The sequence below is a fragment of the Salvia splendens genome, chromosome 8 (genome assembly GCF_004379255.2).
Source record: "Salvia splendens isolate huo1 chromosome 8, SspV2, whole genome shotgun sequence".
NCBI classification, from domain to species: Eukaryota; Viridiplantae; Streptophyta; class Magnoliopsida; order Lamiales; family Lamiaceae; genus Salvia; species Salvia splendens.
In genome coordinates, this window is record NC_056039.1 from 8,812,306 (window position 1) to 8,839,784 (window position 27,479).

At 37.0% G+C, this 27,479-nt stretch overlaps 2 protein-coding genes across 6 annotated transcripts; both read left to right on the top strand.

The window, feature by feature from the left end:
• Window positions 1-18,911: 18,911 nt before the first annotated feature.
• On the top strand, window positions 18,912-22,041 carry LOC121743241 (protein SOSEKI 4-like). Of its 4 annotated transcripts, none has more exons than XM_042136487.1 (5): window positions 18,912-18,989; window positions 19,077-19,296; window positions 19,372-19,441; window positions 19,538-20,080; window positions 20,787-21,236. In XM_042136487.1, the coding sequence occupies exons 2-5, from the start codon at window positions 19,149-19,151 to the stop codon at window positions 20,914-20,916; spliced, it is 891 nt and encodes a 296-aa protein (XP_041992421.1). In that variant the 5' UTR covers window positions 18,912-18,989; window positions 19,077-19,148; the 3' UTR covers window positions 20,917-21,236. The 4 variants fall into 4 exon arrangements, with proteins under 4 accessions (XP_041992421.1, XP_041992422.1, XP_041992419.1 ...); XM_042136488.1 differs by having other exon boundaries at window positions 18,961-19,296; window positions 20,787-20,923; window positions 21,064-21,236; XM_042136486.1 differs by adding an exon at window positions 21,624-22,041 and having other exon boundaries at window positions 18,963-19,296; window positions 20,787-20,923.
• Window positions 22,042-23,256: 1,215 nt separating this feature from the next.
• Window positions 23,257-26,861, top strand: LOC121745078 (ras-related protein RABE1c-like). 2 transcript variants are annotated; one of them, XM_042138851.1, is made up of 9 exons: window positions 23,257-23,356; window positions 23,449-23,609; window positions 24,196-24,268; window positions 24,346-24,446; window positions 24,935-25,000; window positions 25,455-25,552; window positions 26,124-26,186; window positions 26,261-26,353; window positions 26,447-26,861. In XM_042138851.1, exons 2-9 carry the CDS (start codon window positions 23,537-23,539, stop codon window positions 26,528-26,530), a joined length of 651 nt encoding a protein of 216 aa, XP_041994785.1. In that variant the 5' UTR covers window positions 23,257-23,356; window positions 23,449-23,536; the 3' UTR covers window positions 26,531-26,861. The 2 variants fall into 2 exon arrangements, with proteins under 2 accessions (XP_041994785.1, XP_041994784.1); XM_042138850.1 differs by lacking the exon at window positions 23,257-23,356 and having other exon boundaries at window positions 23,384-23,609.
• Window positions 26,862-27,479: the final 618 nt, after the last annotated feature.

A 27,479-nucleotide genomic window follows, 5' to 3' on the forward strand; every position in this document is an offset into this window, starting at 1 on the left:
TAGATGGAACCATCGTTGATCCTCCTAAAAAAAATTTTTAAAAAAAAAGCTAGTGAGGAGAGCACAAGACCCAAAAAAGACACGCAATGTTTAAACTAATAGAAAGCTACCAGGACCAAAACTAGATCTAGCACAAAACAAGGTTAATCAAAGGGCGAGACCACCCAATCATTTTCTTGAATTCTGATTTGTTTGTCAAGCTCCCGTCAACAGCTCTTGTCTCTTCGTTAATTCTTGGGCCAAATAAACACTACTTTCAAAATATAAACTACAAACCATAAAGCCGTTAAGAAATTGTATAAATTAGAAAATCGAATATATTGTCAGTTTTGAGTCCGAAGTCAGGGCCATGAATCCACTATAGATATTGATCACTTGAATTCATACATTCTTAAAAGTGACATTAATTTATGTTAGGTAATTGAAACTAAAAAAATAATATATAAGTTTCACCTTAAAGGGTTTGAAGGAGACTATTGGTACTTAAAGCTAAAAAACTAGCATATAATTATTTCACATCGGTCTCAACAGAAAACTAAAACTAGTATATAAATCTTGTGGATCACTCCTCCTATCATCAATTGGTTTTATGATGGAATCCATGGATTTCTATCGTGGTATCAAAAGCGGGTCACTGATTATGAGCTAAAATTAACTGAACCAGCAGTATATATGAGCTAAAACTGAAAACCAGTATACAAAAGGCGTATAGTTTCGTTAACAAAATACTCCATCGGTCCTAAAGAGTATGAACTCTTTCTTTTTTAGTCCGTCCTTAAAAAGTATTAACTTTCTAATTTTAGAAATTCACTATAATGAGGTAAGACTCATTCTTTACTAACAATACTTTTAAAACTTTTTTTTTCTATCTCTCTTTTACTTTACCAAATTATGGATTAAAACTCGTGCCGAAGCAAATGTTATACTAATATTTAAGACGGAGGGAGTAACATAGTACTATAGAATATAGATTATCTTCTTATCTTGAATTAATCCAAACTTTTTCTCCTAATCGTAGATGTTTAGTTAATTAAATAGACAGAAAACTTGGTACTAATGAACAACCGCCATTAGGCAGCTGCACAGCAAAGCAACATAATCGAGAAGGATGACAGCCACTAATTACTTACTATATTTTTATAAAAAGGATTAAATATTTAAAAAGGTTGAGCAAATCCAAAACCGAATCTTATAATTTCAAGTACTAAGTTATATGTTGTAGTTGTAGGAGTATATGTTTGGTTGCAATTGGTAGGATTCTGCAACTTTTTAACCTTGTCATTCATGCACACTAATAGAAACACTATGGAATATTATGTTCAATGGTCCTGATTAATTTTCAGCAATTTCAGATATGCTTCGAATTCATGATTCCTAATTTATATTCTATAAATAATTTTCATATTAATCCCTCCGATATTCATATATATGAAGACTAGAGTTGGAGAAAGAGTCGACGAGGCTTAATATATTGAAGAAAAATGTGATTTAAATTTTTTTAAATATATGAAAAAACAAGAAAGTATATTGTTTAGCATTTAATACTTTTGTAGTATGAAAATGTAGAAATTAGAATGATTATACGTATTTAATCAATTTCGTCAACCATTCATCAAAACTGGCGTTGAAGCCATCTTATCTTTATCTAGTACACACACATTATTGATGATTAGATGAAGTGAAAGGATAGGAAGGGAAGGGTGTCGAGTATACAATTGAATATTAATACGATTTGAATACTATTCATACCACTATCCTACAATATGACAAACACACATAATATGAGATGGAATATTGCATCATCCAATTCGTTTCTGGTGTGACCATACCTCAGTTTTTTAGGCAAAACCTTAGCTTTTATTAAACATGAATCAATCATCACCACACGCTAATATTATTTAATTCAACTCTCCAACATATAATCTATATTTTTAATTGTTCTTTCATTTTCAAGAGAGAGTGATCTATCTTTTTGTTATAACCACTTTCATTTAGACAAGAAAAATACCATGATACGTAATATTATGAGTATTAAACACGGAGTTTACCGACGGACTGCATGTGACATTCCATGAGTGATTACCGATGGACTTTTGATGGAAAAATTACTTCATTTAGAATGACGTTTATCGATTATTCTATAAATTTAAGTAATACTAGTCTGTTTGTAATTGGGTGTAAGAAGAAAATGAGTTGTAAAAAGATGAACAATGACAACGAGTATTGAATTCTATTTATTATTTCACAGAAAAAGAGAGAGGTCATAGCTGGAATGTTATCAAATAATATTAAATTAACCAACGGGTCGCAGCGCGGAGTTGTGGTGACATTGAGGTCACGGGTTCAAACCCCGCCACCAGTTCGGAGACTTTCGGCCTTAATCCGCAAGCCCGGTCGAGCAAGATTAGTAGTCAGATTCCGCCGAAAGGCGGATTCGGTGGACTTGTAGTTAAACCAAAAAAATATATATTAAATTAATTATGTAAAATTTAGTACTAATAATTTTAAAAAAAAATGGAAGGAAGTAAAAAGAGTGGCACCTTACTTGCAGCGGAATATGTAATAAGTCATTCGAATTGGTTACATATAATTCTGTTACATATGCAGTATGTAAAACTTTAGACTAAAAATATCATAACAAATTTAATTAAAAGAAATGTTTGGGCAAACTCTTATTTTCTACGCGGCAAGCCATATTTTATACCCCCCATAATTAGCTCAATCAATTGTTTTATTTTTATTTAATATACGTCTATTTTCAAAGCCATTATTACATTTATAGATATATTTTGATTCTCATATGTTAGTCCGCTTATTTTCCTTCAACTTCTAGATCTACATTTTAATGGAGCACTACATTTACATGTGACAAATGGCAATATATGCTGACTTCAATAATCAATATGTAGAATATTTTCCTACCCTTGTGACTTGTGAGGCCATTATCAACTCTTGAAACAAACAACAAATTCCCTAAATATATCAACTTAATTAGCCATATTTGCAAGTGTATCTTTCCTTCTAATAAATCCAGATTTGGATCCAAACTCCTTGGGAAAACGTAGGTAGTGGACTTAATCTACTCGACTGTGGAAGGGTGGAAATAATTTTTCTAGCCATATAAGTACTTATATGTTATACTCCCTCCGTTACATAAAAATAAAAACTTTTTAAATGACAAGGGTTTTAATGTAAAATTAATAAAGTAAGATATATATAGAAATAAAAGTGTGTTAGTTTAAAATAAGTCCTACCTTATTAGGCAGAATGAAATTTTCTTAAATAAAAAATTTCTATTTTTAGGGGTTATACTAAAAAGAAAAGAATTTCTATTTTTAGGCTATGAAGCAAGTATTTGAGAATAACACAGCATTCTTCAATCATTAATATTTAAACTAAAATTTAATCCACACTTCATTATAGTCTTCCAAGCTTACATGAAGTTAAATTGTTTTATTAACCTAACATTCGAGACACTCTCTTTTCAAGTATTTTCTTATATAATAAGAGTGCTTACTCTATCCGGATAGAGAAGATTACTCATTTTTGGAACGGCATAAAATTTTATACATTCTTATTTTAAAGAATTTAATTCATACTATTTTATTCATTTTTGTTGGGATGAAGAAAAAAAAAGAGTCATCATCTTAGTTGACTATAGAGAGGAGTATAATATTAGAATTTGCAACTAATACTAATATAGTTGTTGTATGGTCGAGCCCAATTAATTGGTAATCGAATCGAAACATAAACTATAAATAATTAATCCACGATTGTAATGGAGTTATGGGGTTTCATATTATCAATTTAACACATGAATTCGCTCATTGAGAAGTGAGCATCCAAATAACGCACATTTTTATTAAGATAATTACAAGTACAATATAATGTTCAAATTTATATTTATAAAATCATACGATTATAGAGCCCACAAAAATCATATTTTCACAAATATGAAATATATTGCACACCACATTATATTGGTATAGAAAACAGTGTAGCACACCACAAATTAAGAAGATATTAGTCATGAATTATGACATGGGAGGGGAAAAAACAATCGAAAGCAAGTGCGATAAGTAGTAATATCTCTGATACAAGTTGAAGATAAGATATTAAATTGATTCCAATATCCAATCTTTTTTTCCTTGTAAAATTTCTTTTAAGTACATTTGTTAGTGGAAAGAATTTCGTGGCATGAAAAATGAGGATTGATTGAGCACTAGCGTTAGTGGTCGTAGTAAATTGTCCATTTCTATTCCAAAAAATACGACACCAATCAAAGTTGACGAACGTTACATCATCGGAAATAAGATGTCCAATATTTTTTTATTTATGCGATTAAGGACCGTTAATCACTACTAAATATAGTAATCAGGATTTCTAGTGGAGCAGTTAAAAATGTAAATAGTTTAATGTTATGTTCAATCATATATATCAATTAAAAAATTAGATGAGCTATCGAGGTCAAGGAATTTAATTTTAGGAGATGTATATAAAAGTATTTCGATATGATTTTCAGGTTAATAAATTTGAAAATTACTTGTAAACCCAAGATCTTTTCTCCCATCTGCATGTGGTGAAGGTCCAAAAAACTATATTGTCTTGAATTTAAAAATATAAATAAAAATAAAGATTCAAGTTAGCCTACAAATAAGAACATGTAGAAACATAAGTTAATTAATTCAAATAAATTACTACTACTATACAAATTGACCTTGCAAAGGAAAGGAAAAATATATGAATCTCAAAAGTTTATTATCTCTACTATATATGAGTATCCAAGCACCGGATGTCCGGATCCAATTGTGTATTAATACTAAAAGAAGAAGAAGAAGAAAAGACAAAAAACAATTATCATATTTGTAAAAATAAGAACTTTATTATTTAGAACCGTGAATAATTGTGCGACATGCATCACGAAAGTACTGAGCAGCGCAACGAAAAAAATGATCGAGACGGGTTAATTATTGTTGGCCACTAACGTATATGGTCGGACTTAATTATTACAACTCCATAACAAACAAGACAAGCTAGTGGTCCTAATTACTATCATAAGGATTATGAAAGTGAATTTTCTTTAAGTACAAAAATTTATTCTTTTAATATCACTTATAGCTAGCCACTTTTCTTAAATTCTCAAGTCTAGTAGTAACATTTAGCACCGTAAGAAGTCATTTTTATCATTTAAAGTCAATACCTTTGTAATAAGAATAATTACTCTTTCAAAAAATTAAAATATAATTTTCTCTCCTTATGAGATCAAAATCCCAATAAGAAATTATATTCGTCAATATTTTCGTGATCGAATGATATTATGGGATGAGGTATAGTTTAGCCGAGTATTCTTTGTAATTATATCAATTGGAAAATAAATTACATCTCATGTTGAAGATGGGCTTTTCTAATCTAAAGCCCATATAGTTAAACTTGAAGCTTAAGCCCACGAAGAGAACATAAATTCATTAATTCAAGCCTTTAATTTCTGTTAGCAATTTAAAACGACAAGATTGCCAATTTCGCCTCCATCTGCCTCCTCCTCATCTTCTTAGATAGCTCTTCTAAAATACATATGATGATGAAATTAAGAAGATTTGTCATTAATAATGATAAAATTAAAAAGTTGAAAATAAGCAATAACAATATGAACAATAAAAAATTGGAAAGCTTAACATTATTTGATTAAGGCTTCAAAACGGTGGATTTATATATAACTGGGGGAGAGAGCAATGATTTTGTCAAAACAAAATTTGGGTGCCCTCCACCATGAGGTTTCTATGTATTTATAGGAGTATCAAATTTCATCTACGTTTACATTGCATTTGATAGACTTCCAAGTTCCAAGGCAGTAAGAATCTTTTATTTTGTACCATGGAGTATTTCTAGCAACATATTTTTCACTTTTGTCCAATTTTTCTTTCTATACTGTAGAGTTTTTCATATAACACTTTATTTACTTTTGATTTGCAGGTGTCATTATCTTGAGACTCTACATGAGAGACATTATGTTGAGACTTTGAGGAGATATTATTTTGATCACATTAAAATAACACTTATTTGAGGGCATCTTTATCTGGCAGTAAGGATGGTTTAAATAATTCTTACTACTATTTCTTTGAGCTTCAACAATTAGATCAGTCCATCTTTGAACTTTTTCATTTTTTAATTTGATACCAAAAAAAATTCTCTTTCAATTTGAGTGCGTAGGAGAATTTTAACTCTTCTTTAGTGATCTTTGATCTCTTGTTTTTGGAAATCCAGATCCATACCATAAACAGATTTGAATTTGGTCAAGGCATTTCTTGAGACGTAGGAGTAATTTTTAGAAGTCAAAATAAGATAAGGATAAGCAATTGGAAGCAGCTCTCTATGCTCACGTGTGTTATTATCTGAAGAGAGAGAATCGTGATTCCTTGGATTGAGGGGGAAATAAAAATATGTAAAATAAAGAGTAGTGTTCTAGTTTGATGGGAAATAAAAAGACTATGTTACGGTCATTATTAGTCATTTGATGGTAAGAATACGGAGGGAAAATGGACCCCCAGCCTGCATTGTCAATGTGGTACACTTTTTGTTCTCATTTTTTACGATTAAATTGCCAAGTACCCTCCAATATCTCTGTGTTCCAAACTATTAAATCATAAACATAACTAATTAAATTTTCATTATAATGAAATCAATCCTAATTAAGTCATTATTTTTTTACCTTTATACTTTTATTCCCTTCTCTTGTCATATAAAATAGCCGTTATTCTCGATTTTAAGTCAATTGAAAGTTAAAATAATGGCATTTCTTCCAGTAATTTCTTCTTTTCTTATTCTAAAATTGTGCTGATTGAACCCTCTTGTGTTTCATAAGGCCATTCACAATAAGGGCCTATCTTCGGAGCTCATCTCAGAGCTTATCTCCATTTTTTCATGCCACGCTATAGGACCATCTCAGAGCCTATCTCAGAGCCGATCTCATTTCCACATCATTACTATTTTATATTTTCACTTTTAATTTTTAGTGTGAAATAAAATGATAAAATAGCAAGAAATATAGACAACTCAATAAAAAATAAATTCATTAAAAAGAAAATTTCTATATTTAAAAAAATATTGAAACAAACAAACTAAAACATTGATAAAAATATTGTAAACATTGTGACTAAAGAGAAGTAAAATGTAGAGTTAGATAAAATGAAGTGGGATAAATGTGAATAATTGGTAGGGAATAAGGTATATATATGGATAAAAAATGAATAAAAGAAAAGAAAAAGAAGGAGAAGATCGGCCCAGCCAATCTATCGGTCTTGGGGAGGAGCCGATGGGGAGTGGAGATAGGCCCTTGCTCCACAATGGTGACCTTTGAGGGCCGATGAGGGAGCCGATCGCTCGGCCCTTGCGATCGGCTCCCATTGCCAATGCCCTAATTGAAAATTTTGCACTTCTTCCATTTTCCCAAATTGGAGTTTATCCATTATTTATTTTTTCATTTTTCTTCCTTTGTTGTTTTATTTGACTAACTCTTTCCTAATCCGATTGCATTTGTTTGCATTGTCTGATTACAAATAGAATTTCTGCTGAGAGAGAAAGAGAGAGGGGTTAGTGGGTGAGAGCTTTGAAACAGTAAAAATTGGAAGTGAAAGAGTTATAATTTCCTGATAGCCTTATAGACTATAGTTAGAGATAAATTTGGGCCAGATGTCATTATAGCCAACAAATACAACGATTGACATTCCACCAATCTTTTCTTTAAATATCACCAATCTTTTATTTAAGAATCTTCATGTAGATATACTAGGAGTATTACTCAGTCACTAGGTTTAGGTATATGATTCTTCATTGATAAGTTGTGTTATAGGGTGATAATGCAAACTCACATAATACACGATATATCATTCAGAAATTTAAAAAGAGCTTAAATACGCATTTTGACGTTGATAAGAGTAACAATAGTGGATGTAATGCATACCAATTGCGGTTGTATAGAGATGAGAGTGAGTTATAGTTGTAAGATGATGGATCCGCGAATTTTTGGTGGTAGTAAATGCAGGAAAATACAGATCACGACACAGAGAATTTACGTGGTTCGATTTACTGAGGTAAATCTACGTCCACGGGAAAAAAAGGGGGCAGAGTTGTATTGCTTGATCTGTTTTCTACAGCTTACAAATACAAGCTTGCTATATGATATTTTCTCTCTAGAGTTGGTGAATTCTTTATCGGATCTAAGTTCCGTTTATATATAGAACTGAGATCGTGGCTTGCATCACCACCCTAAGTCGTGGAGGTCACGGAGGTCATGAGATCCTGCATGGCCACTAATTAGGCGGTGGCTTACATCATCAGTAATTATGTCGTGGATGTCGTGGAGAACTGAGAGCCTGCATGGGTCCACCACTAGATAGATCGTGTCTCCCAGTTCGGTATTGCCGAGCAGCTTTTGCCGATGCTGAGAGTAGAGCTTGATGCCGACCTGAGGGCAGAGCTTGATTGGTTGGCTTTTACCGAGCTGTAGGCTGAGGCCGAACTCTTTGGTTGTGCCGAACTGAACTCTTAGCCGAACTCTTTGGTCATGCCGAACTAATACTCTTTCTCGGGCTTTGTGCTGGCTTGTTTAGTACGTACTCCATCACTACCCCCCCCCGAAGAGCGAAGTGAATCACTTCGGCATCCTGGATAATGGTACGGGGTAAGTTGATGTTTGTCCTCGGTCTTATGAAGTGAACTCTTCTTTGACCAGACTTGGTCCTTGGTCTTGATGAAATAAACATCTTTGACCGGACTCGTCTTTGGCCTGATGAAATAAACATCTTTGACCGGACTCGTCTTTGGTCTGATGAAATAAACATCTTTGACCGGACTAAGCTTGTGTCCTAATTTGGCGAGTTTTATCGCTCGGATCGGACTTTCCGTTGTCCTAATTTGGGGATCGGACTTTCCCTTGTCCTAATTCGGCGAGTTTATCGCGTGGATCGGACTTTCCCTTGTCCTAATTCAGGCAAGTTTTATCGCGAGAATCGGACTTTTGTTGCAGTTCGTTTCAGACGAAGTGCTTGATTTTTAAGCCGAATTGTGGTCTTGTATCCTCTTTAGAAGCTTGGACTTCACAATCGTTGGCTTATTGCAGCTCGTTTCAGACGAACTGCTTGTTTAAGCTGAATTGTGGTCTTGTATCTTCTGTAGAAGCTTTGACTCTCAATCGTTGGCTTGTACATGTTCTAAGAAGGGGATCAGCCTTCGAAGAACAAGATACCTCAGTAACATTTGTAAGAGACGACACGCACAGAGACAGACAAAACACACAGACAAAACGCACAGAGACAAATAAAGACCAAGCAAACCAAAGAAAGCACATTGACCGAACAGGACTCAAGACTGACTGACCGGACTGTCTCTTACAAATGGAACTTTTTGAGGTTGGAAATGTGCCATGTTCGGGGTACCTGTTCTCCTGACATGTGAGCCAATTTGTAAGACCCTTTGCCGAGGACTTCTGACACCCGATACGGACCTTCCCATGTGGGTTCGAGCTTGCCCAGCTTTTCTGCTCGGCTTACTTCGTTGTTTCTCAAGACGAGATCTCCCACTTGAAATTGCAGCTTCTTCACCCTTTGGTTGTAATACCGGGCTACTTGCTCCTTGTACTTGGCTGCTTTTATGCATGCCAATTCTCTTTTTTCTTCGGCAAGATCTAGCTCGGCTCTCAGTCCGTCGTCATTCATTTCTGAGGAGAAATTTAGAGTTCGGGGACTGGGTACGCCGATCTCCACCGGAATTACGGCTTCAGTGCCGTACACCAGACTGTACGGAGTTTCACCGTTGGAGATTGTGGGTGTAGTTCGGTAGGACCATAGGACTTGAGGGAGATTTTCTACCCATTGTCCTTTGGCTTGTTCTAACCGAGCTTTTAACCCTTTCACCAGGATACGATTTGTTACCTCCGTTTGTCCGTTTGCTTGTGGATGAGAGACCGAAGTGAACCGCTGTTGAATATTCAGCTCTTGGCACCAATTCTTGAACGTCTTGTCGGTGAACTGAGTCCCGTTATCCGAGATGAGGATGTGGGGTATGCCGAATCGGCACACTATGTTCTTCCAGACGAAATCCAATGCCTTCGAGCTCGTTATCGTAGCTAATGGTTCAGCTTCCACCCACTTCGTAAAGTAGTCCACGGCAACGATTAGGAATTTCATTTGCCGAGGAGCTTGAGGAAGTGGTCCCACTATGTCTATGCCCCATTGCATGAAAGGCCAAGGGCTCTGCATAGTGGATAGATCGGTCTGCGGCATCTTTGGGATATTTGCATGGATTTGGCACTTCGGGCAGGTCTTGACGAGCTGCACTGCTTCTTGTACCAAGGTTGGCCAATAATATCCCCATCTCAGAACTTTTTTAGCTAAAGCTCTGGCTCCGATGTGGCTACCGCACGATCCTTCATGAACTTCTCTGAGGATGTAGTCCGTCTCTTCTGGTCCTACGCACCGCAATAATGGCTGGAGGTAAGACTTTCTAAAGAGGACTCCTTCATGAAGTTCGTACCGAAGTGCTCGGCACGTGATCTTCCGAGCTTCTCTCCTATCCTCGGGCAATTGTCCTTGATCCAGATACTGCAAGATCGGCGTCATCCAGTTCGGCGAGCTGGATACTGAATGTACCTCGGCTTCATCAATGCTTCGATGCATTAATTCTTCCGCCTTTGAGCTCGGATCTGAGGCCAACTTACTTAAGGTATCTGCTCGGCTATTTTCCGCTCTGGGAATGCGGATTATCCGAAAATAGGAGAAACTTCGGCTGATGCTTTGCGCTTTGTCCAAATACTCCTTCATTCTCTCGTCACGAGCTTCACTTGTACCCAACATGTGATTTACTATGACTTGTGAATCACAATGGACTTTGAGAGATTTGACGAGCAGACTTTGCGCTAACTGGAGTCCGGCCAGGAGGGCTTCGTACTCGGCTTCATTATTAGTAGTGGGGAATAGGAACCGAAGTGAGTAGGTTACCTCGTGTCCGTCGGGAGCGACAAGTAAAATACCAGCTCCACTTCCCATCTTGTTTGAAGCTCCATCTACGAATCCGCTCCAGCAGTCCGGCGGCTCTACTTCGGATTCCAAGGGCTGTACTAGTTCGGCATTGGCAGAATTCTTCTGTTCGGCAATAACAGGAATTGCTTGATCGAACTTTGCTTCTGCAAGAAAATCTGCCAAGGCTTGTCCCTTGATAGCTTTCCGAGGTAGATACTCGATTGAGTGTTCTCCCAGCTCTATGGCCCATTTGGCGATTCTGCCTGATGCTTCTGGTTTGGTCAAAACTTGCCGAAGAGGCAGATCGGTTAAGACGCATACCTTGTGAGCGTAGAAGTATGGCCGCAGTCTCCTTGCTGCATTTACTAACGCCAGAGCAATTTTTTCCAGAGGTTGATACCTTGTTTCTGGACCTCTTAATGCTCGGCTTGTAAAGTAGATGGGAAACTGCTTTAGGCCTTCTTCTCGTACAAGCACCGCGCTGATGGTTTGATCCGATGCCGCTAAGTATAAGAATATTACTTCGGCTTCGGTTGGAGCAGAGAGAATAGGAAGCTCGGCTAGATAACTTTTGAGCTCGTCAAAGGCCTTTTTCTGCTCGGCTCCCCACTCGAACTTTGGTGCCTTTTTCAACACCTTGAAGAACGGCAGTTGCTTTTCGGCTGCTTGGGAAAGGAATCGATTCAGTGCGGCTAGACATCCGGTTAGCCTTTGCACGTCATGTATGGACTTCGGCATTGCCATGTCCTGAACGACTTGAACTTTTGAGGGGTTTGCCTTGAGTCCGTCCTTTGAAACCCAACAACCCAGAAACTTTCCCGAATCTACCAAAAAGGTACTCTTTTGGGGATTAAGTTTGAGGTTGGCTTTCTTGAGCACGTTGAGAGTGGACTTGAGGTTGTCTTCGTACTCCGAAGTGCTTTTGCTTTTGACAACTATGTCGTCGACATACACTTCAACCTGCTTTCCGATTAGGTGCCGAAAAAGCTTGTCTACCATCCTTTGATAAGTGGCTCCGGCATTCTTTAAACCGAATGGCATCTTTTTATAAGCGAAAATGCCGAAATCGGTAATGAAAGCTGTTTTCGGAGCGTCACTCTCATCCATCAACACCTGGTGATATCCTTTGTATAGATCAAGAAAACAGAAAATTTCGAAGCCGATCAAAGCTTCTACTTTTTTATCTATATTCGGAAGGGGATAGCAATCTTTAGGACAGTGCTTGTTTAGATCGGTAAAATCTATGCACATCCGCCATCCTCCTTCCTTTTTCTTGATCATGACAGGATTGGCCACCCACGAAGGATATTTCACCTCGAATAGTACATCCGCTTTTAGTAATTGGCGGACTTCGTCATGGATGACTTGGCTTCTTTCTGCCGCAAAGAGTCTTTGCTTCTGTTTTACTGGCCGGATTGAAGGATCAATATTTAACCGATGAGTGATTACCTCGGGGGGCACTCCGGTCATGTCCAACGAAGACCATGCAAAGACATCTTTGTACTCCTTGAGGAGCTGAATGGTCTTTTCTCGGAGTAGAGGCGTTCCTGCGAAGCCGATCTTGACCGTTCTGGATGGATCGTCATCGTATAACCGAACGGTCATTGAGTTCGGCTCTGAAGTGACTTCGGCCATCTCGCTTGCCTCTGACTCCGGTTGCTGTGATTGCTATGCTTGATGGTGCCGAACTGATTGCTCGGCACTTTTAAGCGCAATCTGCAAACATTCTTTTGCTCTCTTTTGATCACCTCGGATGACCGCTATCCCACCTTTAGTGGGGATCTTGATGGTGAGGTGATAAGTAGAGCAAACGGCCCGAACTGTGTTGAGCCAGTCTCTCCCCAGGATGATGTTGTACGGGGACCGAGCTTTTACCACAAAGAACTCGATCATCGTATTGGAGCTTGTAGGCGCTTTTCCCACCGTGATCGGAAGGCTGATAATACCTTCAGGGCGGGTGTCTTCCTGGGCGAAACTTTTCAGAGGAAGTGGAGCCGGACTGAGCCAAGCTGGATCCACTTCCATTTTATCAAAACATTCTTTAAAAAGAACGCTGACTGACGCTCCTGTATCCACAAATACTCTGTGGATCAGTTTGTTTGCCACTCCGGCTTGAATGACAATAGCGTCTTGGTGAGGAGAGATGGCCGGGACGGGATCGGCATCTGAAAATGTAATCACTTCGTCTTTCTTCAGCCTTTTATGTGTTGGCTCCTCTTGATTGGAACCTCTGCGTTCTGCTTTTAGGGACGACTTAGTCTTCCCGGCAGGGAGAGCATCAATAGTCAGGATTACTCCATCATATTGCGGCTCGTCGTCGTCTTCGGGATCCTCATGCCTTTTCGGATCCTGAGGATTGCAGTTCGCCCCTCTCTGTCTTTTGTTCTTTTTCGGCTGCTTGCTTTGGTATTTTTTTAACGTTCCTGTTTTCACAAGAACATCAATACCTGCAGCCAAATTTCGGCACTCCTCGGTATCATGACCGTGGGCTTGATGGAAGGAGCAATATTGATCCTGAGGTCGCCGCGCGGCTGATTTCGTCATCCGCTTTGGTTTTTCGAACATATCGGAATGTAGTTCGAAAATTTCCGTTCTTGACTTGTTTAATGGTACGAACTGAGCGGGCGGCTTCTCAGGATTGAGCCGTGGCCCCAATCTGCCTTGTACCGGTGCCCTTTGAATTCTTTCAAAAGGAGTTCGGCGAGGAAGCACCTGGCCGCTTTGATCGGGCTTCTTTTTCTCTTCTTGGGATGAGCTGTCTAAAGACCGTTTTCGACGGTCTGCCTCATCCGCACGGGAAAACTGGTCCGCAATGTCCCACATTTCTTGAGCTGTTTGCGGGCCGCACTCCACGAGCTTTCTGTAGAGAGCTCCGGGCAGGATTCCATTTTGGAATGCCGAAATGACAAGTAGATCATTGAGATTATCTACTTGTAGGCACTCCTTATGGAATCTCGTCAGGAAGTCGCTGATCTTTTCGTCGCGACCTTGACGTATAGAAAGCAGCTGAGCCGAAGTGATCCGGGCTTCCGCTTTCTGAAAGAACCTCCTGTGGAAAGCATCCATTAGATCTCGGTAGGATCTAATGCTGCCTTGAGGAAGGCTGTCGAACCATCTTCTGGCGTTCCCGACGAGCAGCTCGGGGAACAGCTTGCACATGTGGACCTCATTGAGACCCTGGTTCGCCATATTATATTGATACCGTCCCAAGAAGTCATGAGGATCCTCCAGCCCGTCATAAGTCATTGACGGTGTCCGGTAGTTCCGCGGCAAAGGAGTTCGGGTGATGTCGTCCGAGAACGGAGTCTTTAATGCTCCGTACATGGCGAACCCGACATCTCTTCGGTACGGAGGAGATGGAGTTCTCCTGTGGTTCCGGTACCGAGGAGGAACAGGAACATGTCGGGGTTGATGATTCTTTCTCCTGGAAGACACGTCACTACTGCGGTGGTGACTTTCATGTCTGGATGAGGAGGGAGAATCCGCCGTTGTCTTCTCCGGCTGTTGGCTCTTCTGCAGGAAGGTTAAGAACTCCTCCTGCTTCTCGGCCAAGAACAGCTTGACAGCTTCATTTAAATCAGGCTGCTGGGAAGACTCGGTGGGTGGACCTTTTGAGCGGCTTGTTCCTTCACCGTGAGAACTGGATACAGACTTCTCACGAGGCTGCTTTCCAGGCCTATGGGCTGCTGGGTTAGCTTCCTCATGGTCATCACGGACGGAGGCACGGGAGTTGTGCGATCTGGCATGCATTTTTTTTTTTGTAGTGGAAAAAGGGTCAAAAATTCGCTTTATCACAGATTTGGTTCTCTGATTTCCCACAGACGGCGCCAGTGATGGATCCGCGAATTTTTGGTGGTAGTAAATGCAGGAAAATACAGATCACGACACAGAGAATTTACGTGGTTCGATTTACTGAGGTAAATCTACGTCCACGGGAAAAAAAGGGGGCAGAGTTGTATTGCTTGATCTGTTTTCTACAGCTTACAAATACAAGCTTGCTATATGATATTTTCTCTCTAGAGTTGGTGAATTCTTTATCGGATCTAAGTTCCGTTTATATATAGAACTGAGATCGTGGCTTGCATCACCACCCTAAGTCGTGGAGGTCACGGAGGTCATGAGATCCTGCATGGCCACTAATTAGGCGGTGGCTTACATCATCAGTAATTATGTCGTGGATGTCGTGGAGAACTGAGAGCCTGCATGGGTCCACCACTAGATAGATCGTGTCTCCCAGTTCGGTATTGCCGAGCAGCTTTTGCCGATGCTGAGAGTAGAGCTTGATGCCGACCTGAGGGCAGAGCTTGATTGGTTGGCTTTTACCGAGCTGTAGGCTGAGGCCGAACTCTTTGGTTGTGCCGAACTGAACTCTTAGCCGAACTCTTTGGTCATGCCGAACTAATACTCTTTCTCGGGCTTTGTGCTGGCTTGTTTAGTACGTACTCCATCATAAGAGCATCCACAATAGCGCCTAGCGCACCGCCTAGCCGAGCGCCGGCGCTAGGCGGTGCGCTAGGCGATCTATTGCAACCGCCTAGCGATCCGCTAGGCGCTATTGCAGCGTCCGGATCGCCTAGCGCACCGCCTAGCGCGAATTTTTATTTATTTATTTTTTTTCCGAAACATTATATATACGCGACTTCCCTGTCATTTTTTTTCCGAAACACTATATATACGCGACGAGGAGTGAATTATTGTACTTTTTAAAAAATTATTGTAGTTTTTTTAATTATTGTAATATTTTTAAATTATTGTACTTTTTAAATTTTTAATAGTATTATTAATGTTTCCCGTATATGTCTCGTAAATTAAATTCCGTATATTGTGTGATTGTTAATTATATCATTTTATATAATTGTTATTAGTGATGTGGCTATTGATTTGGTTGAGCTATTTATGATGTGGCTAGGCTATGACTGAGCTATTTATGATGTGGCAGGAGGATTTTTAGTGCTGATGATGTGGCAGTGGCTAGGCTATGGCTCTGGGCTATTCCTATTGTGGATGGCCTAAACCAAAATGATGGCAAATAGAGAATTTTAAGAGCTTAAATACGCATTTTGACGTTGATAAGAGTAACAATAGTGGATGTAATGCATACCAATTGCGGTTGTATAGAGATGAGAGTGAGTTATAGTTGTAAGAGCATCCACAATAGCGCCTAGCGCACCGCCTAGCCGAGCGCCGGCACTAGGCGGTGCGCTAGGCGATCTATTGCAACCGCCTAGCGGATTTCACGATAAAAAACCGCCTAGCGCTCGGCGGTTCCGCGGCGCTAGGCGGTGGGCTAGGCGATCCGCTAGGCGCTATTGCAGCGTCCGGATCGCCTAGCCCACCGCCTAGCGCGAATTTTTATTTATTTATTTTTTTCCGAAACACTATATATACGCGACTTCCCTGTCATTTTTTTTTTTCCGAAACACTATATATACGCGACGAGGAGTGAATTATTGTACTTTTTAAAAAATTATTGTATTTTTTTTAATTATTGCAATATTTTTAAATTATTGTACTTTTTAAATTTTTAATAGTATTATTAATGTTTCTCGTATATGTCTCGTAAATTAAATTCCGTATATTGTGTGATTGTTAATTATGTCATTTTATATAATTGTTATTAGTGATGTGGCTATTGATGTGGTTGGGCTATTTATGATGTGGTTAGGCTATGGCTGGGCTATTTATGATGTGGCAGTGGCTAGGCTATGACTGGGCTATTGCTGGGCTATTCCTATTGTGGATGGCCTAAACCAAAACGCTGGCAAATAGAGAAAAGTGACACGCAATGATTGGGAAATAGGTTGTAGTGACTTGCAGTTACTTTTTTCATCCTATTATAAAAATTATAGTATACCATAACCACTTTAGTCTATCTTATAAAAATTGACAATTCTATTTTTAATAAAAAAAATTCTCTAATAAGGCCGTTCTCATTTTTCTTTATTAATATGTTAATTATTTTTTTATTCTTTTCTAATTTTATTAACTATGTATTAAAATTTATATTATTTCAAAAATACATTATTTTTATAGGAAGAATGAAATATAAAAACATACTCCCTCCGTCCCGCACTACTCGCACATTTCCTTTTGGGCACGGAGATTAAGGAATGAGTGATAGACAAAGTCAACAATTACGGCTGTAGGTATAAATTGTTACTAAAAATGGAAAGAGTGCAAATAACTTGGGACGCCCAGAAAGAAAATAAGTGCAAGTAGTGTGGGACGGATGGAGTACTATTTTTTTGATGTTTTGATTAATTTATGTGATGTAGTGGAGTGTGTGAACTGATGGAACAATTCCAAGTTTTCCTATGACCGCGGGAGGCTCATAAATATTGTACGCCGGTGGTTACCAAAAGTTTTGATTAATTAATGTTTTCTGAATCAATTGGCCAATTGTATTCCGGTGGAGGGGTCCACAATAGGGTACTGTCCCTCACAAATGTCAGTATACCCCTCAGCAGAGGGATCCCATTCCGTTCCGCATAACCGATATAAGTATTTACTTGTCGCTCTATCCCATTAAATATGATCATCCATTTTTTTTTATTCCAATTAAAATGACTTATTATCAAAATTATTAATACCGTTATCACTATTTTATTTCCTTGATGACCTCATTTTCTTTTTTGATTTATACTAATCAAGATTAGGGTGGAGCGGTACGGTATGTGGTATGACATTGCGGTATGAGAAAATATCATATATATACCTTACTGAATTTATCGGTATACCGATAATTCCGATATCGTTTAAGCGATATATCATTCCGTATTTCAGTATACTGAAATAATGTATGGCATACCGAGTATGGTATACCGAAATAAGGTATGACATACCATTTTGTTTCATACCAAAAAAATTCTATTTTATAACCAAATTTATAAAATAAAATATCACCGATTTAAATAATGTCCAAAACATTAAAACTACACCAAAATCAAATCTTATTTAAAAAATTCAAATCAACAAAACTTCAACAATCAAACACATACAGTTGACTAAATTTGCATCTCTGCGTGAGTGTGTTTGGGGTTGGGGGCAGAGGAACTAAAATTTTAAAGTAGGGTTAGGGATTTTAACTTTTTAACTATTTTTATAGTATAAATTATAAAAACAATATATATACCAAAATTTTACAAATACTATATATGCGGTATACCGGAACATACCTCGTATATGAAAATCTATACCTTTACCGTACGAAATATATCGGTAAGGTATCATACCGTACTGCAACTTGCGGTATACCGCAAATTCGGTATTTTGGTACGGTAAGTGCGATATTTCGGTATTTTTGTATATTTACCAAGCCCTAACCAAGATGAAATATATCACCCAAGGAATGAATCATCTTCCTTGGGATGGAGGGAGTACAAGTCATGTAGTAAAAAAATTATACTAGTAAAAAAGTAAATATTGAAATAGCAAAGTTAGTTTTCATAAAAATAAGCTTCACCAAAAACTAATTTACTCCACCTTAATTTATTTTTTGTAATCTTATACTCCGATAAGCAAGTAACACTAGTAATTTTTTATTTTCAATATATACACATTTTTAATATCATCCCACATCCATTATTTCTCCCTAACTTGATTTTTCCCTCTCTAATTTATAAATTTTCTTCTTACTTCAATTAACGCTTTCAAGATATTGCATCTCATAAGCTCTTTAAAAATAAGCTTAGTCAAACCTTCTTGAATTTATATACATAGATCTAGATAATAAATACTACTGATCACAAAATTTGAAAGAAATATCACTTCAGAAATAGTACAAATTCTGGCGCAAGCCTCTACTTCCAAAGTTTGTGCCAAATACTAAAATTCACCTAAAATTAAGTTTAATAAGATCAATATCCGTGAAGAAATGATGACTCCCAGTTGTGGTTATTAAAAAAATATGATAAAAGAAAATGAGATGAAATCATTTGTGCAGAACAGAATGAAGCCAAGCCAAGCCAAGCCAAACATGTACTGAATTCAATAAAACTATACGTTATTATAATTATAATTATATTTATATTTATAGTGTGTATATAAGTATAAATTGTCTTGTAGCCCTTGTCTCCAGCATCCAGACTTGAATATCGTGGATGATTCATGAATGAGCTCTCTTCTCTCTCATAAAAAATGGTAGCTTCCAGTTCCGGAGCAGGATCACCGCAACCTCAACTCAAAAGTGTGCCTGTGTTGTATTATCTGTCGAGGAATGGACAGCTCGACCACCCCCACTTCATGGAGGTTCCCCTCTCCTCTCCCCGCGGCCTCTTCCTCAAAGGTACCTCTTCTTCTACGTACCCCCTGTAACTGTTTCATTATCAATCAACATTAAAACTCTGTATTTTACTTACAGATGTGATCAACCGCTTGAATGCACTTCGCGGCAAAGGAATGGCCTTCATGTATTCCTGGTCTTCCAAAAGGTGACTACCATTATTCCTCCTATACCTTGCTTTTGTCTTTTCTTCCAATATTCTTTTATTCATATTTATGAATGAATTAATTAATTAATTAATTAGGAGCTACAAAAATGGTTTTGTATGGCACGATTTGTCGGAGGATGATCTCATCATTCCGGCGCACGGCCACGACTACATTCTCAAAGGTTCCGCATTTCTCCACAACCCAACATCCGCTCAAGACTACACTCGCCGCCGCAACCAATCCTACAGCTCCATCGACTTCGACTCCAAATCAACACAGACAGAGGACAACCGCCGCGGCTCTCAGCCGGACAGGCTCACCGACTCCAAGGAACTCGAGATCGAGATCTCCCCACTGGGCACGTTGTTGAAAGCCGACGGACGGGTTAGGCTTCTGCCCGAGGCGGCGGGACATCGCCATCAGCACATCCATCGGGGCCGATCGTCGATGGTGCTGATGCAGTTGATCACCTGCGGTTCGATGCCGTTCAGGGACTGTGGGACCGGGAGCGACCACGGGAAGGTGAGGGCGCCACGTGGCAAACTGGAGGAGAGGGAGTATTTCAGTGGCAGCATAGTCGAGACAAACAAACGGGAATTTCCTGCTCTCAAACGCTCTACTTCTTATAATGCAGACCGGTGAGTGACTTCCTTGTTTTTGGTCGCTGCAAAATTTCCAAATAAATGAAAATCAAATACTACTAGTATTAGAACGTACTAGCTACTAGATTACGTTTATTAGTAATCATAATTCTACGTCGTGTCGTTTGGTTTCTTCTTACTTGCTATCTATCTGAGCTGTTTGCTGTAATATCACATGATCTTTTTGCTATTTTTTATTCTCATATTTTAATTTCTACCTCAGTTTTTGTCTATTTCAGTTTTATGTTTTTATTGCATTATTTTGCTATAAGGGAGGGCATTAAGAGTTTTAATTGTCGTTTACACGATTTCATAATTATACAATCACTGTAAAACTTTCTTTGAGTAAAAGTCATACGAGTATACTGTCAAGTGTTAAGGGTAAAAAGGCTTGAAAACTAATCTACTTATGAACACGCTTTCTTTTGAAATGACTTTGAAAACAATTATGTCAGCTAAAACTAAATTAATGATTATATAATGCTATTGATACTATCTCCCAATTATCTCTTACTATTATTGAATAATTTTTTACTGTGTTTTACACACAGCAAACTCCATCTAAAATCTCTTTTCATTTATTGAGAGCAATAATTTATTATGTCGAGAATCTTGTGTGATAGTTGGCTTGAACTGTCCGATTGAAAGTAAATTTCTATAATTTGAAAATTGTGTACAATTGAGTTGATCTGCTACGTTGCAGGTCCCTAAATTTGGAAGTTGCAGAGAAAGAGAAGGAAAAGCTGAAAGCGAAATGCAGACATATTAAAACAAAGGCACACTCATCCACCAAAAAAGAAGGCAGTGTTAGTACTACTGATGGTTATGCCTAACAATAAGGTAGGTAGTAAAAATTTGGCAAATTATTTATTGTGGTAATTAATTTGTCATTTTCCATATGCACCACCAGATTCTAGTTTTGTATTTTACACACTACGCTAACAAATTTAATGTAATTATAACATGGCCCCAAAATATAGTGAAAGAAAGCCATCTCGGATATCTAGAGAGACAGAGACTCAAAGAGAGTGGTGTGAATGTGAAGAGAATGTTTGTTTGATATTTTCCAGGATTATGATTGTATGTCTAGCACGGTAACGGTCATGTGATAAGTGTTAGTTAACAATAGTTGCATGATGTTTAGTTGTAATCGTCACAATTTAAGTCTGTTTCGTATTAAACGTGATTAATTTGAAATATGTCGCCAGAACTTATCAAGTGTAATTTTTCTGTTGAAATGGTGGACTATCACAAGATAAATACGGAGTACTAATTTGTCTTGGTACTATCACTAAATTAAGACAATTGTTAGTTGTCACCTAGCAAGTTACTTTAGTAACACCTCAATCCCGGCAGATTCAGGGGCAAGGCGGGAGAGGGTGTTCGCCCCCTCCTAGTCGTGCATAGAGTCTAAATGTTCACTATTTTACCTTTAATTACTTTTGCATTTTCATATTTCCATTAATATAATATTTTGATTTGATTATTAAGAATTATATTAACTTTTTTTAATATTTAATTTCACCACTTCCATATCCAGGTTTTGGATCATTCACTAATCTTGATCCCAGCTTCTTCCTCGTTCGTTCATGCTATGTTGCTTAAATCCTGACTTTACACTCATTGAGCCATGCTAAAATGCACTGTGAGTTAATGAAGACAACCACACACTCACACTTTAGGGCCGGATCAGGCTACCCGGGACCAGGCGGGGGGTGACCATGGTGGAGGCTGGAGGGTATTGCCTATTGGATTCAAACATAAAATTTTCATGTTCACCTCATTCGTTTGCATTCAGGTTATGTTTGGTTGGCGGGAAAGTAAACTTGGCAAGGAATATGATTCTTAGGAAAATGAATCTATAGAATATGATTCCTAATAAGTTTACTTTTCTGTGTTTGGAGAATACCAAGATTTTAAATTTTGTACTGCATTTAAACACCAAACTAAAGATAGACTTATTATTATTTTATTTATAAAAAGAATAATAAATTTTTTTAATAAATTATTAATTACAAATGATGACAATTATATTATTATATATTTATTATTATGATGGATAGTTTAAATATGAATCATCCATCACAATATATAATAATACAAGTATAATTATAGTTACATGGGGTATTATAATCATAAATGATTATAATAATAATCATTTATTATAATAATAATACAAGTATAATTATAATTACATGGAGTATTATAATCATAAATGATTATAAGCATAAATGGTTATAATAATAATAAATGATTATAATTATAGTTACATGGAGTATTATAATCATAAACGATGATTATTATTATTATTATTATTACTATAATATTTAAGGATATTATAATTAAATAAATTTTATAATTTAGAATTTCACTACGATTTTATTAATTATTAATTTATAAAATAATAATTACTATTTATTACAATATAATTTATATTATATAATTATATTTTAATTATTTAATAAGTTATTAATTATTATTATGATAATAAAAATTATATATAAATATTATAATACAAAGTTATAATTATGATCATTTTAATTATAGTTATTTATTATTATGAAATTAAGTATGATTTGTAATTTAAAATTATTTTTAAAACATTGTAACTAAATAATAATAATAATAATAATAATTAAATATGTAAGAATCATAAAACTGGGAAAAAGAATACCTAAAAAAAGTTATGATTCAGAATCCTGGAAAGTTGTACTAACTTTCCTTGTTCTTGGAATTCTGATTACTTTCCCAGTTTGATTAAAAATCGAAACAAACACAGGAATTTAAAATTTAAGGAATCAGATTACTTTCTCAGACAGAATCCTGATAACCAAACATGGCCTCAATGTCACCTCGAAAATAAAAAAAATAGTTATATCAGCCCCGTCCATTTCCGAATCCTGAATCCGCCAATTAGAGAACGGAGAAGACATGAAATCTCGTAAAATGAATAGCTACAGGGAGAGCGAAGCGTAGTAGAATAAAATTAGTGATTAACGAATTATTTTTATACTAGTGCGCGAAGCATGTGCACCGTGACCATAACACTAAATTGGGATTTCAATATATCATGTTATTGTCACATAAACGCGCAATATATCATGCTATTTGAGAGTATTGCCCCCCGATATTAACATTGTTAAAATTTTCTTAAATGCAAGGAAGAAAATTTTCTTAATTAAAAACGAATTTAAAGAGTGAAGTTAAGTGTGACGTTGTTTGCTAGCATGCGCGTGGAGGCAGCAGATCTCCCTAAAGTACGCTCGAAAAAAGGTGCGCACAATAGCCAAGTAGGGACGGCGTGTCCGTCTCCCTCTCCCCCTCTATCTCGAAATAGAATTGTGATCATTTTGATTTTTATGCAGAGCGGTTTGTGAATTCGCACTGACATAAAAGGAAACAGCATCCAACGACGCCGTATTGTCAAGGTATCCCCACCACCCGCGAGGTTTAATGGCCGCACCACCGGCAAGGGCGCGAGCGGATTACGACTGTCTTATCAAGCTTCTCCTCATCGGCGACAGCGGTTCGTCGCCATTCCATTTCCCTTTTCTATTCCATCCATCATTTTCTTGCCTTTCTCGATATTACGTTGATGTTCGAATACGTGATTTAATTGACCGTGTGAAGGTCCTTGTTTGCATTAAAAACTTTATTTTTCTTCGGATCTATCAAATTTATTCACTTTATGGCGTATTGATTGAAATATCTGCATAATGGCCGTGAACAATTTCGAATGTGTGGGATTTTTTTGTTGATTGCATGACGTAGAAGAATTTGTGGTGGTGATGTATCTGTACCATTCAATATGTTGCTTCTGCAAACTGTTCCTTGTTATCGGTGTTGGTTCTTGACTCGATTATGGAGCAATCGAATCGTAATCCTGCTTTCAAACTCGTACTTTCTTTTGAAACTAATTGCATCTATGGTATCACACATATGATTTTCTTAGCCATTGTCTATTTGTCTGGATTGCCTCTACTTTGGTTTGCTCGAACTCTCAATTTCTGCTGATTTCTTAAGTCAGAGTTGCTTGGTCACACTATAGAATGCAGATATGAGATGTATTTCCTTTGATATCTTTACTTAGCCTTTTGTCTTCTGTCCTTCAGGTGTAGGCAAGAGTTGTCTTCTGTTGCGATTTTCTGATGGTTCCTTCACGACTAGTTTCATTACCACCATCGGGTAAGCTTTCTATTTTCATAAGAGTACTGTAAACTGCATCATACGAGTACTGAATGTGCGTATAATTTACTCCATAGAATTGATTTTAAGATAAGAACTGTTGAACTCGATGGCAAACGAATCAAGCTCCAAATATGGGATACAGCTGGTCAAGAACGATTCAGAACAATCACTACAGGTAGGTTCCAATTGCCTTCTGTAAACCAGAAGTTTTCTAAACCTGTTGTTTTATGTTTCTAGATGGTTATGGAAAAAGCTTAAGCATTGGCTCAATTTCATATAGTTTGTTTGACCATTTCTCTACTCATTCATTTTATCTTTTTGATACAAACCTTGATGACTTGAAGTTTCCATGGTTGGCTAATGGTGCATGTTACCAATATTTGATTAATATGCTTGTTAGGTTAAAATAACATTCCAAGTATTCTCACATTAATCAATAAATATTAGCATACCACAAGTAATGGGCTTTCATCAATTCATTAAGTTCCTAGCAGGCTCTCTAGTTCTTAAAGATCAATAGTGCTTGTCTTGGTTTTTTCTTTTCTTTTGTACCCGCACCTTAGGAATGCTTTACCATTTCTATATATGTGAATCACACACAAGCAATGCAAAAACATGTGGTATATTTTTTCCTGTTCTTCTCATGCAATATATTCTCACCAGCTTACTACCGTGGAGCAATGGGCATATTGCTTGTCTATGATGTCACTGATGAGGCATCCTTTAACAGTAAGGTTTCTTTCCCTATATTTGCTGATCAAATTTCCTAGCATATATTTCCTTCTGTCTGTAGCTTTAGTTTAGTGCACACCCATCCCTCCTGTTTCTTTCATGCCATGCAGCTATAATTGGAATTAAACTTGTTAAATAATTTGTTGATTCTCTGTTTCAAAAACTATTCTTACATGTTCTGTATTATGCCAATTATATCCTGATCAATGGTGACCTCTCTTGGATATCTTTTTATTATCCGTCTTCACATCACAGACTTTGGGATTCCATATGAAAACCATAGGGTTTCCTGCATTCACCCTTGAAAAGAGAAAAGCAGATATAAAGAGCTACAAGTTGACTTGTCTTATTATTTTTTTGGACAGTGATACTTCAACTTTTTTTTTGAAGAGTATGACACACACTGGTTGTTTAAATCACTGATCATAGTCATACATGATTTTCTATCCAGACATTAGGAACTGGATTAGAAACATCGAACAGCATGCTTCCGACAATGTCAACAAGGTATTGGTAGGAAACAAAGCTGACATGGATGAAAGCAAGAGGGTATTTTTCCTCTCTTAACTTTGTTTTGTTAAAAATTTTACTCCCTTCGTCCCATAAAAATATGTGCACTTACCATTTTCGTCCGTCCCACAAAAATATGTGCATTCCATTTCTAGAAAGTAAATATCAATTTAATAATGTAGGTCCCACTATCCACTAACTCTACTTTAACTACCATTCTCCTCCTCTCTCTTACTTTACCATACCATTCTCCTCCTCTCTCTTACTTTACCAATTTTGTCTTAATTCCCGTGCCATCTCATCCGCCCATATTTTTATGGGACGGAGGGAGTATATAGTTATGTGTTGCTTGTGCTATTTTTTAGCTTGTCATCTCCCCGTCTTAGTAGAAACAATTTTTTTGAAATTATATATTGGTAATTATTATTTTTAATTAGTTTTACAAATAGGGCTTTGCAAATCTTTTAGCTCACCATTTTTAAATCTAAAAGGAGATATCCAAATTTAAGGTTAACAGAAATGCACAAAATGGACTGAAGCTTGCCTTTTACCTTTCTCTTTGTTCTTATCTTACTTCGGGAATAAATTTCATTTGTTTACTGCTGTTTAGGCTGTTCCTACCTCCAAGGGTCAAGCCCTGGCGGATGAGTATGGGATAAAATTCTTTGAAACCGTGAGTACGCAGATAATTTTCCATAAAGCACACTGTTATTTTATGTGCAATTCAAAGTGTATATCTCTCTGCAGAGTGCTAAAACCAATCATAATGTGGAAGAAGTTTTCTTCTCTATAGCGAGGGACATAAAGCAAAGGCTTTCAGAGACAGAAAACAAATCAGAGGTAAACATGGAGGTTTTATTTGGCATGATTTGAAGATGTGATTCCTTTAGTCAGGTCCCTTGTTGATGAAGTGCATTTGTCTTGTCTCAATAGCAACCGTCTACAATCAAGATGAATCAAGCGGATGGAGCTGGTGGAGGTGGGCAAGCTGCACCCAAGTCAGCTTGCTGTGGTTGAATGCATGCAACTGCAAGGTACAAAGGCTGGGGGCAGTCATGGACCTGTTGTGGTGAAAATGCATCAGTCATCCTCAGCGATTTTTCTGTTTCGGTTATGCATTGTTATTAGGGTTGTTTCATTGGAAGAGGTTAAATTGAGTTTTGCTCCTAAATTTGATTACATCTAGCCGTCACTGCAGGGTTCACATTTTCTCTGCATGATTCTGTTTTGACGTTGAATGTTAGATAAATTCCTACAGAGATACTTGGCCTCTGTGTTCAAGCAAGCAAAAGAGGATCACTGAGTTAGTGACTGTAATCGTTTATAGTAATCCTTTATTTTTGTACAAGCTCCTCTCTGTCTCTCTCTTTTACAGCATGGGGACTCTTTTTGTCCTTGTTATATAAGTTGTTCCTGGTCAAATGTCCAGAAAGATGCAATAAAGTTGACGAAAATAACATAATACTACTCTCCATTATATTTTCTCCTTATATTATCACTCAACTACCTCACTAAACATTAAAAGTATTTCTTAATTACTGGACATTATTACTGTCTCCAAAATTAATGTATCAATAATGGAATGGAACGGAGGGGTATTGCACCTATATCTTGCTTTCTGTTGTCCCCAATAAAAGTTACTCCCATTCTATTTTGATAGATGCATCCAAATTTTATTAATTTATCATACTTACAATTTATTAATCCTAAACTTGAGTTGTTTTTTAATAGTATGAGATTTCAAAAAATAGTGTTTAATATTCACTCCATCCTAGAAAGTTTTCATTTATTTTTATTTACGTCAGTCCTATAAAATTTGTCACATTTGACTTTTATCCTAGAAAATTTTCATTTATTTTTATTTACGTCAGTCCTATAAAATTTGTCACATTTGACTTTTATCATTTGTTGATAATAGACTTCACATTGACTCATTCACATTTATATTTCTATTATAAAATTAATA